Source organism: Schistocerca cancellata, chromosome 1 (assembly GCF_023864275.1).
Source record: "Schistocerca cancellata isolate TAMUIC-IGC-003103 chromosome 1, iqSchCanc2.1, whole genome shotgun sequence".
Classification (NCBI taxonomy): Eukaryota; Metazoa; Arthropoda; class Insecta; order Orthoptera; family Acrididae; genus Schistocerca; species Schistocerca cancellata.
In genome coordinates this window covers 1,114,899,515-1,114,915,511 of record NC_064626.1, presented here as the reverse complement: position 1 = coordinate 1,114,915,511, position 15,997 = coordinate 1,114,899,515, and the positions used below count along the sequence as shown (strand labels likewise).

Here is a 15,997-nt window from a genome sequence, read left to right as displayed (position 1 = left end):
AGACACTGTCCATTCCGTTCAACTGCTCTTCCAATTCCTTTGCTGTCTCTGTCAGAATTGTCATCGGCGAACCTCAACATTTTTATTTCTTCTCCATGGATTTTAATACCTACTCTGGATTTTTCTTTTGTTTCCTTCAATGCTTGCTCAATATACAGATTGAATAACATCGGGGAGAGGCTACAACCCTGTCTCACTCCCTTCCCAACCACTGCTTCCCTTTCATGACCCTCCACTCTTAAAACTGCCATCTGGTTTATGTACAGATTGTAAATAGCCTCTCACTCCCTGTATTTTACGCCTGCCACCTTCATAATTTGAAAGATAGTATTCCAGTCAACATTGTCAAAAGCTTTCTCTAAGTCTACAAATGCTAGAAATGTAGGTTTGCCTTTCCTTAACTTATCTTCTGAGATAAGTCATAGGGTCAGTATTGCGTAACGTGTTCCAATATTTCTGCGGAATACCAACTGATCTTCCCCGAGGGCAGCTTCTACCAATTTTTCCATTCGTCTGTAAATAATTCGCATTAGTATCTTGCATCTGTGACTTACGAGGTGCATTCAAGTTCTAAGGCCTCCGATTTTTTTTCTCCGGACTGGAAAGAGATAGAAGCATGCGCATTGTTTTAAAATGAGGCCGCGTTCATTGTCAATACGTCCCAGAGATGCAGCACCATACGGCAGATGCAATTTTACCGCCAGTGGCGAGAATGAGAACTGTTTTAAATACTTAAAATGGCGACGTTTTCCGTACTTGAACAGCGTGCAATCATTCGTTTTCTGAATTTGCGTGGTGTGAAACCAATTGAAATTCATCGACAGTTGAAGGAGACATGTGGTGATGGAGTTATGGATGTGTCGAAAGTGCGTTTGTGGGTGCGACAGTTTAATGAAGGCAGAACATCGTGTGACCGTGTGACAACAAATCGAAACAACCTCGGGCTCGCACAAGCCCGTCTGACGACATGATCGAGAAAGTGGAGAGAATTGTTTTGGGGATCGCCGAATGACTGTTGAACAGATCGCCTCCAGAGTTGGCATTTCTGTGGGTTCTGTGCACACAGTCCTGCACGACGACCTGAAAATGCGAACAGTGTCATCCAGGTGGGTGCCACGAATGCTGACGGACAACCACATGGCTGCCCGTGTGGCATGTTGCCAAGCAATGTTGACGCGCAATGACAGCATGAATGGTACTTTCTTTTCATCGGTTGTGACAATGGATGAGACGTGGATGCCATTTTTCAATCCAGAAACAAAGCGCCAGTCAGCTCAATGGAAGCACACAGATTCACCACCACCAAAAAAATTTCGGGTAACCGCCAGTGCTGAAAAAATGATGGTGCCCATGTTCTGGGACAGCGAGGGTGTAATCCTTACCCATTCCGTTCCAAAGGGCACTACGATAACTGGTGCATCCTTTGAAAATGTTTTGAAGAACAAATTCCTTCCTGCACTGCAACAAAAACGTCCGGGAAGGGCTGCGCTTGTGCTGTTTCACCAAGACAACGCACCCGCACATCGAGCTAATGCTACGCAACAGTTTCTTCGTGATAACAACTTTGAAGTGATTCCTCATGCTCCCTACTCACCTGACCTGGCTCCTAGTGACTTTTGGCTTTTTCCAACAATGAAAGACACTCTCTGTGGCCGCACATTCACCAGCCATGCTGCTATTGCCTCAGTAATTTTCCAGTGGTCAAAACAGACTCCCAAAGAAGCCTTCACCGCTGCTATGGAATCATGGCGTCAGCGTTGTGAAAAACGTGTACGTCTGCAGAGTGATTACGCCGAAAAGTAAAGCCAGTTTCATCGATTTCGGGTGAGTAATTAATTAGAAAAAAAATCGGAGGCCTTAGAACTTGAATGCACCTCGTATTAAAATGATAGTTCAGTAATTTCCACTTCTGTCGACACCTGCTTTCTTTGGGATTGGAATTATTATATTCTTCTTGAAGTCTGAGGGTATTTTGCCTGTTTCATACATCTTGCTCACCAGATGGTAGAGTTGAGTCAGGACTTGCTCTCCCAAGGCTGTCAGTATTTCTAATGGAATGTTGTCTACTTCAAGGGCCTTGTTTTGACTTAGGTCTTTCAGTGCTCTGTCAAACTCTTCAAGCAGTATCATATCTCCCATTTCATCTTCATCTACATCCTCTTCCATTTCCATAATATTGTCCTCAAGTACATCGCCCTTGTATAGACCCTCTATATACTCCCTCCACCTTTCTGCTTTCCCTTCTTTGTTTAGAACTGGGTTTCCATCTGAGCTCTTGATATTCATAGAAGTGGTTCTCTTTTCTCCAAAGGTCTCTCTAGCAATCCCTGCTTAGCCATTTTGCACTTCCTATCGATCTCATTTTTGAGATGTTTGTATTCCTTTTTGCCTGCTTCATTTACTGCATTTTTATATTTTCTCCTTTCATTAGTTAAATTCAATATATCTTCTGTTACCCAAGGCTTTCTACTAGCCCTCGTCTTTTTACCTACTTGATCCTCTGCTGCCTTCACTATTTCATCCCTCAAAGCTACCTATTCTTCTTCTACTGTATTTCTTTCCCCCATTCCTGTCAATTGTTCCCTAATGTTCTCCCCGAAATTCTCTACAAACTCTGGGTATGTCCGTTTATCCAGGTCCCATCTCCTTGAATTCCCACCTTTTTGCAGTTTCTTCAGTGTTAATTTACAGTTCATAACCAATACCGTATTTACTCGAATCTAAGCCGCACATGAAAAATGAGACTCGAAATCAAGGGAAAAAAAAATTTCCCGAATCTAAGCCGCACCTGAAATTAGAGACTTGACATTCAAGGGGGAGAGAAGTTTTAGGCCGCACCTCCAAATCGAAACAAAGTTGGTCCAATGTAATATGAGACACAATTTAGGTAGAATGAATGGCGTTACAGCTACAGTAGTTTGGTTCGAGTCGTAAGCTTAGCAGTTAAGCTTTACCAGGTAGCCATTGCTATGCATCAGGCGCTCTGTCTGTATTTATACGGGTACCATTCCTGTTTCACGTGCTTCGTCTGGTTTGAATTGATTGCTTTTTTTTCTTTGGTCTGATAAGTACCGTTCTTTTTGTTATAGGTGTTTACGTCACTCTAAGCTGAAAATGCATTATTGTATTGTGTCATGCATTGTTTGTCACATTCTGATAATGAATGTCTACGGCCTGTCGCCGCTCGCGGCATGGCTTGCTTTTGTGCGCGCCACCGCCACTTAAAGAGAGAGAGAGAAATCGTCTCATTAGCGAAACAATGGCAAGAGACTGCTATTTGTTGTTACTTACACTGCTGCTTTCTTTGATAATGATCAAGAAGAACTAAATAATAGACTGCGTATGATAGAAGATGTTCTGAACGAGAGTTTAGCGAAAATTTTTCTCCGTTTGAAAATCTTTGCAGACGCCTCTTTAGTACATTACATTCTGCACAGAAATTAGGTCATCTTAGATTTAAAAATCTAGTCAATTGCCGTGCTTCATTTCTGACTGTATCACTATTGGGCATAAGAATAATATGGATATAAACATGACATGATATGTATATTTTTCCGCGTTTGCTGTTGTCTCACTCTAGTTTCGTTGTTTATTAGGCAGACAGGATTTAAATGAGACAGCAGCAAACACGAAAGAATACATGGCAAAATGTTTATATTCGTATTATTCTTATGGTGAAGAGAATACTGCATGTGATTCACAATTCAAAAAGTTCCTATTAGCAACCATCTCTTCTCACAGGTAGGAAAATTTCAGAACGTAGAGTTGGCCATATTGACAAACATCCCGAACAGTCTTGCCATTCGGATTTTCATAGTACATTGGAATTTCGAATGCTGTTACATTCGAAGATGAACAATGTGGAATTTGTATTTACTTCGTTGGATAATGTATGAAAATGCAGTGGTCGAAACTCGGGGCGGAGAAAAAAGCTAGTCTTCCACCTTTTTTTAAATTTATTTACTGATGCAGAGGTTTTGGCGCCAGTATTTATCATTGTGCGCTACATATATTCGACGGCTGAAGTTAGTTGTGGCGGCACCTACCAACATTTTTCAGAACTTCCGCTTACTTTGCACTCGATTCTAAGCCGCAGGCGGTTTTTTGGATTACAAAAACTGGAAAAAAAAGTGTGGCTTAGATTCGAGTAAATACGGTAGATTGTGGTCAGATTCCACATCTGCCCCTGGAAATGTCTGGTTCCTAAATCTCTGTCTTACCATTATATAATCTATCTGATACCTTCTAGTATCTCCAGGCTTCTGCCATGTATACAACCTTCTTTCATGATTCTTGAACCAAGTGTTAGCTATGAATAAGTTATGCTCTGTGCAAAATTTTACCAAGCCGCTTCCTCTTTCATTTCTTAGCCCCAATCCATATTCTCTTCCTTTTCCTACTATCGAATTCCAGTCACCCATGACTATCTGAATAACTTCTTTTATCTCATCATACATTTCTTCAATTTATTTATCATCTGCAGAGCTGGTTGGCATATAAACTTCTACTACTGTAGAAGGCATGGGCTTCGTGTCTATCTTCGCCACAATGAGGCGTTCACTATGCTGTTTGTAGTAGCTTACCCACACTTCTATTTTTTTTATTCATTATTAAACCTACCCTTGCATTACCCCTATTTGATTTTGTATTTATAACCCTGTAGTCACCTGACCAGAAGTCTTGTTTCTCCTGCCACAGAACTTCACTAATTCCCACTATATCTAACTTTAACCTATCCATTTCCCTTTTTAAATTTTCTAACCTACATGCCCAATTAAGGGATCTGACACTCCACGCTCCGGTCATAGAATGCGTTTTTCTTCTCCTGATAACGATCTCCTCCTGAGTAGTCGCCGTCCGGAGATCTTGATGGGGGGACTGTAAATAAGGTAAAGGGAAGTTCTTGAGGGGAATGTAAATAATTCCAAGAATAAGTGTGTGTGTGTGTGTGTGTGTGTGTGTGTGTGTGTGTGTGTGTGTGTGTGTGTGTGTGTGTGTTTAAAAAAAGGGCAGTAATTTGTTGGAAATTCATACATATATCCTCCATAAGTTAACTTCGTTTCTGTTTTAATATTTGTTGGATTGTACTTTCAGAACAACAAGAGTGTAAAAAATGCTCAGTTTTTGGCTCATATAGAAGACAGATACATAGGTGTGATTTAGAGCTCTCAATTGATGTTTAAATAAAATTACAGAAACAACTGTGATGTGTTTCAGGCAAAAAGTTGTTGGTGCGCGCAAACATCAGTAGCCTAATAACAGAAAAAACAGTGGTCACACTGCATCCCCTCAGTTGCCAGTACAGAATTTCTGATTTGTGGTCCCAGTGTCAAAAGCTTTAGTTTTCTTGACAAACAATTCATGCCATTTCCCATAAATCCTAAGTTCCCTCACAACATGAGGTTTAAAATCTAATTGTACAACATTCAGAAACATTAAACTTGGTAACACATCACATCAGATGTGGAAGACAGGGATTTTCTCATCTTCAATCTTTTCTTTCTTCCTTCCTTTCTTCTTTTTTTTACATCCTTGAGGGTATCCTCACTATGGATCTACCGAATGAACAGTCTGTGTAATCTAATCAGAATTAGAAGAAAGAAGAAAAGTCTGCATCAGATTTTCTTAATATTTCTCTCCTGATAGAATATCAGGACGCCATGTACTGAAGTTACAGCCATGAGATGCAGAATGGTTAATGAATACGATAAAGTGTTAGACATACTGGGTAGTGGCTTTGAACATATGGAAAAGGGTATTTCTGTGTCTTTTACTGATGAAGGCTGCGGCTAAAAGCTTTATGTTCATATATCTTTTAATAGTGCCTGTCTGTAACTTGTAACAGTAAGTAGCAATCTGTCTTTTTCCCATTGTTAAGAGTGAATGATTCTTCCACTAAAATCTCTCAGCTGTGATGATAGCATCTTCCACAATATTTGTCTTGTGGGTGCTAATCCAGAATAGTGTACAGGAAAACCTCTGGTGTGGAACGGTAGTGGGAGGCCTGTAACTGTGGGGCATAACATAGAATATACAGTTACCAAGAGCTCTGCATGCACCAGACAATTTGGTGCGTACACACTTTCGTGCATTCTGAAATGTTAAATCTCCTGAGTGTGTAGGAGGATCACAAATCTTGTACCATTGTGTGATCAACAGTTATATCAGTTATGCAAGAATATATATTGTTTCAGTGCCTGGTGGGTCGATAGCACAAGATGGCGACAAACCTTGCAAAACCAACGCTTGCGTGTTTGAGGCCTCTGAAGATATCGAGTCGATGCGGAGTTTTGAACAGGTATATTTCCAAAAATGCTTGTGTAGTTACCATGTTAAAAGTTCCTTATTCATAATACTAGTATGAAGTACATATGCTGCAAGTTCCTGAGTCAGAATAGTATGGAGTAAAGTTTGAAGCAGTGTGTAGTAAATTTTAACCTCTTTTTAATGAAGTTGTACATGAACATTGGCATACTACTTACTTGACTTTGTTTTTTCATATTATATCAACTTGGGTACAAATAACTTACTACTGTTGAGCAGCATTGCAATCCCCCCCCATGAAAGTTGTTTCTTATGATCATCCTAGACAGAAACCTCAGAATCTTCCAGGAGAGAATTGTAAAGTGCACATGAGAGCTTACTAATACTGCAATAATAGGTTACAGCATCAAAGCTCATGTTGTATCTGCAATCTGAAAACTAGTTAGATGCGACTCTACAATCTAAACCTTATGTGCTGCTTCTCACAAGGGAGAAGGAAAATGGAAGATGGCTTTCATAGATAGTTGGACAGTTTGGATTAATACAGATACCACAAAATAGCTGGGATAGGGCAGGTGTTTGCAGATGGGACTAGAGCTGTTTTGTGTAAACTGTAATCATCCACAGGTGTTGGGTTTGGAGCAGGAATAGCTTGGGGGTGGACTAAGATTGTGCAGAGGTATGGTGATGGCAGAATAAAACTTCAAAAATGAAGGTAGTATTTTGAAGAAGATATCTCCGTTACATCAAAACTTTTTTGTTGGGTAATTTTCTTTAATATAATTGAGATTAGGGAGTGATTGTGTTCATAGTTGAATTTGAGTATGTAACACACAAATTTTCATGGTTATCACCTATAAGTTACAGGTAATTATAGGATTTTACTTTTTATTGTAGGTATTTATCAAGCTCATGCGACGTTACAAGTATCTCGAGAAAATGTTTGAAGATGAGATGAAGAAAGTGCTTATATTTATAAAGGGATTTTCTGAACTAGAACGAATAAAACTGGCTCGAATGACAGCTCTTTGGATCTCAAATGGATCTGTCCCTCCGTCGGTGCTGCTTGTACTGATTAACGTAAGTAAATTTTGGCTTTTATAGTGGTTCCATAATAAATTATGACATAGAATTCTTTTGTGTATCAGTACAATGTTCTGAGATTTGTTACCTCTCGTACATGGAGCATTCACACGAAGAAGAATCTTCGTAGTAATTAAGCACATACAAGGGTTGTTCAAAAAGTATCCGTTTATTTATAAAATCAATCTTTATTCAGATTCAATTGTTTGACTTTCAAAGTAGCCCCCTTTGTCTTCTACATAAGTCTCCCGACACTGCTGCTACTACTGGAAGCATTGCAGGAAGGTCCCCTTTTGGTATGATGCGCCAGCTGCTCCATCATATTCTGCATAATGTCATCACTGTCTTGAAATCTCACCCCTTTCAGATAGGGAATTTGGGTGATTTTTCATCCAGTTAGGGAAAAGCCAGAAGTAACCTGGTTGTAAGTCAGGCGAATAGGGATGCTGACAATCCACAGCTGTGTTGAAACTTCCTGGCAGATTAAAACTGTGTGCCGGACCGAGACTCAAACTCGGGACCTTTGCCTATCGCGAGCAAGTGCTCTACCACTCACTTGCCCGCGAAAGGCAAAGGTCCCGAGTTCGAGTCTCGGTCCGGCAGAATGAAAATCTCATTCTGGCACAGCTGTGTTGTGTTTTTGGCCAAAAAAACTCTGAATTAATTAAAAGTGATGAGCAGGTGCATTATTGTGGTGAAGGTGCCAGTAGCCCACAAGGCTGCTTTATGAAGACAATGCAGGACCTCTTGGTAGTATTCTTATTGACATTAGTACCTTGTGGGGTGTACTCATGATGGACTGTCATTTTAATAAAAAAAGATGATTAGCATGACTTTCACATTGCTGTGGACATGCCTCGCATTTTTGGGTCTTGGGGATGATCGATGCTTCCATTGTCATGAGTTAAATTAAATTCCAGGTCATACCCATCAACACAGGACTGATCACTAATGATCAGAGTATGAAGAAAGCTGGGATTATTGTTCACAGTATTCAGCGTGTCCTGTGTGATGTGCAAACGAAGTTCCTTTGGCTCAGTTGTTAGCAACTTTGACACAAATTCTGCCGAGATCTTCCTGAGGTCCAAAGGTGCCATTAAAATGAAGTGGATGGATCCAATTATAATTTTAGCCTCCTCTGCAAGTTCTCTTATTGTGATTTGCCTGTCCTGAATCACCAGAGTCATTACATAATCAAATGACCACCTCATTTGTGGATGTTGAGGGCCTACCTGAATGTGCTCCTCTCTTCACTGAAGAGAGGCCATCTTTTACGTGGTTGTGCCACTCCTTTGTCTGTGTGCTACCCATTGCGTTGTCCCCACACATTTGACGAATCTTGTGGATTGCTTCAACTTGAGAATCATCATGCTTAAAATAAAATTTGATTGAAAATGTTGGTCCACGTTTTTGTCTGTTTGTCCACAACACATGATGTGATGACTACCACTTACACATGTTCACTTGTCAGTGGCTAGCCAGCAGCTTGTTGTTGATGAAGTCGTGGAAAAAATCGGGCATGCACACTATATATGCCTAAAAATAGAGAGCATGTGTGCTAGGATACCATTGTTGGTTTCAACTATAAAGAATGAGGTGTTATATTTCATGAACAGCTCCATAATGACAATGAACACTGATGTTGTTTGCCTCTGTTGTTCGTTAAACTGTCAAGATACCTTTGATGTAACTGATGTAAACATTCACACTGGCTCTTGTGGACAGGAGTTCGATTGGCCCACTCATCACCACTTCAAACAGTTTCTACTTCACACAATTATTTTTATTGTTCTGTTTTAGTCTACATACTTCTACATATAAGTGCACTTTGAATTTAATTGCTTATATTAGTCCCGCTACTTTCTGTGTCATTGAAAAGGGGTGTAGTACTTCTTGATGCAGATACCTTGGTAGTTAGCTTCAAGGGACCCACAGCTTTTTTGTTAATACGTGTGTGGCGCACACAGGACCCCAAGCTATTGCAGCCTTTCTTCTGTCGTGGGCTGCACTCCCTTCCCTGTATCCATTCCTTCCCATCTTCGCTGCTCCCCCTCCTGTCCCCCCTCCCCCCACTTTCTCCCTTTTCTCCCTTCTACATATTTTGGCTTTTTCTGGTCCCTTGTGAGGTTTGACCTCTCTTTCGAAATCATTTCCATAGTGTGAGCCATTGGGAAGAACTCCCTCCCTAGCATCTCTGGCATGGGGTGGGTTCCTCCCCCCTCCCCCTCCCCCCAAACCCTCCTCGCTAGGTCACAAGCATGTGTAGCCAGTCCATGTGAAGACGCTGTTATGTACCCATCTTGGTGAGCCCCATGAAGACAAATGAATAACACTTCTGGTACCCGAGTTGTCATTGCCTCGCATATGCCAAGGAGTGGTTGCTCGTCTTTTTGGGGGGGAACTCCCAGCAGTGACTGCCATGCCAGGTGGCCCTTGTTGCAGCCAGGTGGCACTTAAGGGATGAGCCCCTGGTTGGGGTGGTTTGTACTAGGGTGCACGCTTTGCAAATGAAGCATGCTAAGCTCCATACTTCTTGCCTCTCTGCTCCTACTTTTGCTTGCTTGCTTTGCCTTCCCTCCCTGGCCACCCTTCGGGAGGAGTGCCAGGCCTGCTGGCTTGTTGCAAAAACCTTTCCCTGTTACTTGGTTTGTTCCAGAAAAGATGGGGAGAATTTCACTGCTACCATACCATTATTCTTTGTAGATTCACTTAGCAAGAGTGCAGTGTGTTTCCCTAGTGATTAAAACACTGGTCAAAACCTCTTTTGCCAGACAATCAGCTTCCCATTCTGCTTGAGACCACTTGGGAGACATCGAGCAGCACTCGTCAATAGCACAGGCCAACGAAAAATTTTTTTTGAAAACGTTTTTTTACTTTCAACCTGATCTTTATAGATTTTTATGAGCTGAATCCAAATCTAGCCTTAGTTTTTTTTGTATCACCCATAGTTTTTGAGCAATGTGCTTTTTTATTATATAGTATAAAAATCCTATGCTATACAGTAAACGGGGAAATTAATGCAATGCTTCATTACAACATAAGCATGGTTTGTATTTACAGTAACCTACTTAAAACAATGATATGTGTTAATAAAGCTTTCACTTGCCAGCTGGAATTGTTTTGCATTTATTTATTTATTTATTTTTCTATTTTTTCTTCGAAGCTTCTTGTGTAGCTTTTTCTACGATGAGTCGCTTGCGGAACTTCTCGGTGAAGTGACCGACAGTAGTCCCCCATCATGTTGGTGTTTCTACATCTACATGATTACTCTGCAATTCACATTCAAGTGCTTGGCCGAGGGTTCATCGAACCACAATCATACTATCTCTCTACCATTACACTCCCGAACAGCGCGTGGGAAAAACGAACACCTAAACCTTTCTGTTCGAGCTCTGATTTCTCTTGTTTTATTTTGATGATCATTCCTACCTATGTAGGTTGGGCTCAACAAAATATTTTCGCATTCAGAAGAGAAAGTTGGTGACTGAGATTTTGTAAATAGATCTCACTGCGACAAAAAAGTCTTTGTTTTAATGACTTCCATCCCAACTCGCGTATCATATCTGCCACACTCTGTCCCCTATTACGTGATAATACAAAACGAGCTGCCCTTTTTTGCACCCTTTCGATGTCCTCCGTCAATCCCACCTGATAAGGATCCCACAATGCGCAGCAATATTCTAACAGAGGACGAACGAATGTAGTGTAAGCTGTCTCTTTAGTGGACTTGTTGTATCTTCTAAGTGTCCTGCCAATGAAACGCAACCTTTGGCTCGCCTTCCCCACACTATTATCTATGTGGTCTTTCTAACTGTAGTTGTTCATAATTTTAACACCCAGGTACTTAGTTGAATTGACAGCCTTGAGAATTGTACTATTTATCGAGTAATCGAATTCCAACGGATTTCTTTTGGAACTCATGTGGATCACCTCACACTTTTCGTTATTTAGCGTCAACTGCCACCAGCCACAACATACAGCAATCTTTTCTAAATTGCTTTGCAACTGATACTGGTCTTCGGATGACCTTACTAGACGGTAAATTACAGCATCATCTGTGAACAACCTAAGAGAACTGCTCAGATTGTCACCCGGGTCATTTATATAGATCAGGAACAGCAGAGGTCCCAGGACACTTCCCTGGGGAACACCTGATATCACTTCGGTTTTACTTGATGATTTGCCATCTATTACTACGTACTGCGACCTTCCTGACAGGAAATCACGAATCCAGTCGCACAACTGAGACAATACCCCATAGGCCCGCAGCTTGATTAGAAGTCGCTTGTGAGGAACGGTGTCAAAAGCTTTCTGGAAATCTAGAAATACGGAATCAACTTGAGATCCCCTGTTGATAGCGGCCGTTACTTCGTGCGAATAAAGAACTTGCTGCATTGCACAAGAACTATGTTGACTGAAACCATGCTGATTACGTATCAATAGATCGTTTCCTTCGAGATGATTCATAATGTTTGAATACAGTATATGCTCCAAAACCCTACTGCAAACAGACGTCAGTGATATAGGTCTGTAGTTCGATGGATTACTCCTACTACCCTTCTTAAACACTGGTGTGACCAGCGCAATTTTCCAATCTGTAGGTACAGTGGCCTTGGTAACATTTTTCCATCACTTTAATGTCTTGGTGAAATCCAAACTCATTCATCAGACTGGGAATGCCTGAGCCGTACTCTAAATCACCTTCTTTTTGAAAAAACTTGGAAAATTGCTGCTCTCTCTTTCTTGCATGTATATGCTGGTGCCAACTGCCAATAAATTCATTTCTTTTAATCTAGAGCCAAGCAATTCAGCTTTTTCTTCCATTACACCCAGATCCATAACCAAATCATTAAGCTTGTCTGAGTAAACAATTTTGGCTCTAGACTTTCTGTATTACAATGGAATTCATCATCATCTGGTCCATGTAAATTAGATTGTACATCAGAAAATACTTCTGTTGGAATAGGATTTAAATCATCTGGTGGTTCAGGAACCGGCAAATCTACACCATGCCCCACTGATTGGTTGGTGGACGGAAGGTTGGGGTGACCATTAATATCAACACTGCAAAAGTAGCAATCATCAGAATGATTTCTTGGCTCCCTGCATATCATAAGCACAGCAAATCTAAAGGCTTTTTTTTCTCCATTTTTGGACAATTTTCTCAGATCTTCAACACACACATAACGTACCTTATGCAGCACCCAAGATTCGTCTTGATCACCAAGTTTACATCCAAAGTATAATAGATAAACCTTTTTCACAAATCTGTAATGTTTCTTTTGTGTGTTTTAATCACAAATTCACCACAAATATAACAAACAAAATCTGTCAGCAGAGTTCTTACAACCACGATTAAGCACTGCACTGAGCACATGTACAGGAAACGGAAAGGTGAGGTTAGGTTGACAGTAAACAAAACACCATCTGTTAACACAAAAATAGAATTTATATTTTTTTTGCCAGCAAATGTTTTTCACACCTCCTTTTTAAATTATTTTAACTATATGAAAGCTGTTAAATTCTTTAAAAAATTGCTTAATTTAATAAATTTAACTGTAAAATGTGAAGAAATTGTGGGTGATAAAGTTTTTTAAGTATCATATTTGGATTTCCCACCCTAAAAAACATAAGAGTAAGGTATTTTCAACAAAAAGTTTTTCCGTTGTTGGCCTGTGTAGTCCTTAAGTATGATCCAGGGCCTTATGTTCTGTAGAGATCGCCTCCTTCAATCTGACGATGAACTGGCGTTCATTTCGTCTGGCAAGTCCTGTGAGGTCCTAAAGACAATCGTTTCGGTACAAACACACCCCTCAGAAAAAGTCAAAGTTGTGGTTTACCATTGTGTGATGTGAAGCACTATAACCAACCTCTCACATTTTGTTTCTAATGTCTCCATTTTGGTCACATTTCTCTGTGATGTGAGGCGAACACTATTTGTGAATGTGGCTGCCATCTCCAAGTAAATGAGATGTTCCGGTCCACGTTCTTCTTACTCACTGGATTTCCTGATCTACGAAAAGGAAAGGAAGAATCAGGAATTGAGACCTAACAGATTCAAACACCCCCCTCCCCTCCCCCACCACCACTATCTATAATACCTAACTTTGCTTCCATTTCAACCTTTCCACCTCCTTCCCCATTGCCTTTGTTTTGTTCTCTTTAGCTTTCTTCCTCCCGGTCATTTCCTGTTCTTTCCACTTGAAGAACTGCTGCTCCTCCTCAGTCACAGTCCTCAGGTTGTGGTCTAGTGGCCAGCATTGCTACCTCTGGCTCATCAGGTCCAGGGTTTGATTCCCGACCAGTTTGAGGATTTTCTCTGCCTGGAGACTAGGTGTTTGTGTTTCCTCATCATTCGTGACTGGCTAGATTGGACTGGAAAAATAAAAAAAAGTACTGTGAAAAAATTGGAACTTTGTACGATTGCTGCTGACCATGGAATTGAGTGCCCCACAAACCAATCACCATGATCATCATCAGCATCCTCAGTCAGAGAAAAATCGATAATAGCACTCGCCGGGGATGGGGCTTACTCAAGAACCTCCTACCCAGGTGGGGTAGATCACTGCCTCCACAACGCCAGAGCTCCCACTCACTCTAGTGAGGCACACGGCACTTTCTTGGCCATTGCTCTTTCCATATGTAACCATAAATCTTTTCACCCCTACGTTCAGTGGAGAGTTCACAACGATTTGTGCAACAGATCATTTTCCGATCACGTATCTTTCCTCCAGCATCACTTGCCTGGATGCCCTTCCAGGTCAGCTTTTAGTAATGTGGTTTCACGTGCCTTTCCCTAGGTTTTCATCTCAACTGCTCCACCACCTGGAGCATTGATGAGTCAATACAGAGGTTGACAGGCACCATGCTTTTGGCAGCTGCTTCAGCGATTCCGTCTTCCTCAGGTTCTCCCAGACACAAGACCATTCCGTAGTGGACCCCCAAAATTGCTACAGCTATTAAGGGGACATTGTACGTCCTATGCCATCACTGTTAAATTATCGAATTTTGAGACCCATTATTTTGGAAACTTTTTAAGACACCAACTTACAGTTTTCCATAATTACTGAATGCACCTTTTTAGATACATTGAAGTAGAATTACTACTGAAATTGTATGGTGGGGCATGTTTAATTATTCTAGTGCCATGTGTGTTGAATCTTACACTTGGCATGCTGTGAAAATTTCAAGTCTCTACCATGAGCACTTTTTTTAGAAAACAGACCATTTATTGCAAAAAATGTAGTTGAGATATTGAGATTTAACACTTTGTTAATTACAAATTCTTATACAGGCTTACATTTGTGTGTCTTTTATGCTCTAGAATTGCCCTAGCCCATAGTCTGTGTCTGCTTCAGTGTCACAATAGCCCAATGCTTGCCTCCTCCTTTTCTTTCTTGCTTCTTTTGTCATTTGCTGAGTAGCTAACTCTGCTTCATGTACACTAAGCTCATTCAGTTCCCGCAATCCTTTAGCTATGTTCTGTCCAAATCTTACCCCTAACTTCTCCAGAACCTTAAGTCTTTCATAGTTCCCACCATTAAAAGTTATTACAGCATCAGACACTTCTAACTTTAGAGTCATAAGGCCAACAAATACATTTTTAGGCACACGGCACCACACAACATTATCGAAGGACTCGTTCACATTCTGGGTCTTCCCATGTAAACACTTCTTTAGTGGCTCAGGATTTGCCAAATCTCTGTAAATAGGTTTGATAGCCTCCGTTACTGCCAAAGGAAGAGAATGGTTATGTGTAAATTCATGCAGGGTGTCAGAAAATTTGGCTGCCTATATTTACACCAAGTGTTTGGTGGAGGTGAACACAAAGCATGACATGGCTTTTCATTGGTTGATATTCGATGAAAGAAAGTGCTCCATACAGCTCTTTTCATCTTCTCTAAAGTGTCACAGTTACCTCTACTGGCCTTCCCATAATATTCCTGTAATTCATCAATTACTTTGTCTGTTAGTCTTCCAGCACATTTTGTCATCCTGCCATCAGACAGTATCAGAAACAAAGGACTGATTTCTTTATTCGTAATGACAATTTGTGAGACATGGCAGTAGGCACAAAACAAAGTAATTTACAGCCTTCTAGACTGTGTAGTTCCCAAGACATAACTGTGGCAGTATATGCGTAGCCACTAAATTTGACAGCCACACGTCAACTTTCAAAACATTATTTGAAGGTCTCACAATTTTCTGATTTTTATGTGTTACATACCAAAATTTTCAGGAAAGTCCAAAGTACATTATGGAGTAAAAAACAGAAAATGTCAAATTTCAATGAATTTCACGTACAATGTCTCCTTAAAGACCTGTGTCGTGCCCTCCAACACTATAAACGACATCCATCTCGACCATCTCCTAGCCGTCCGCCGCTCGTGGTCTCACGGTAGCGTTCTCGCTTCCCGAGCACGGGGTTCCGGGTTCGATTCCCGGCGGGGTCAGGGATTTTCACCTGCCTCGAGATGACTGGGTGTTTGTGTTGTCCGTATCATTTCATCATCATCCCGGAAAGTGGCGAAATTGGACTGAGCAAAGATTGGGTAATTGTACGGGCGCTGATAACCACGCAGTTGAGTGCCCCACAAACCAAACATCATCTCATCTCCTAGCCTTTCAACAGCTTCGTGTCCAGTGCCCT

The 15,997-nt window shown here is 41.0% G+C and overlaps 1 protein-coding gene across 1 annotated transcript in view; it reads left to right on the top strand.

Moving 5' to 3' along the window:
* The window catches only part of LOC126092192 (protein krasavietz), a 61,857-nt gene that overhangs the window by 7,497 nt on the left and 38,363 nt on the right, over nucleotides 1-15,997 (top strand). Inside the window, exons 4-5 of the mRNA XM_049907677.1 lie at nucleotides 6,195-6,298; nucleotides 7,162-7,344. Coding sequence (XP_049763634.1) covers nucleotides 6,195-6,298; nucleotides 7,162-7,344 — 287 coding nt within the window. The remainder of the gene's footprint in view (nucleotides 1-6,194; nucleotides 6,299-7,161; nucleotides 7,345-15,997) is intronic.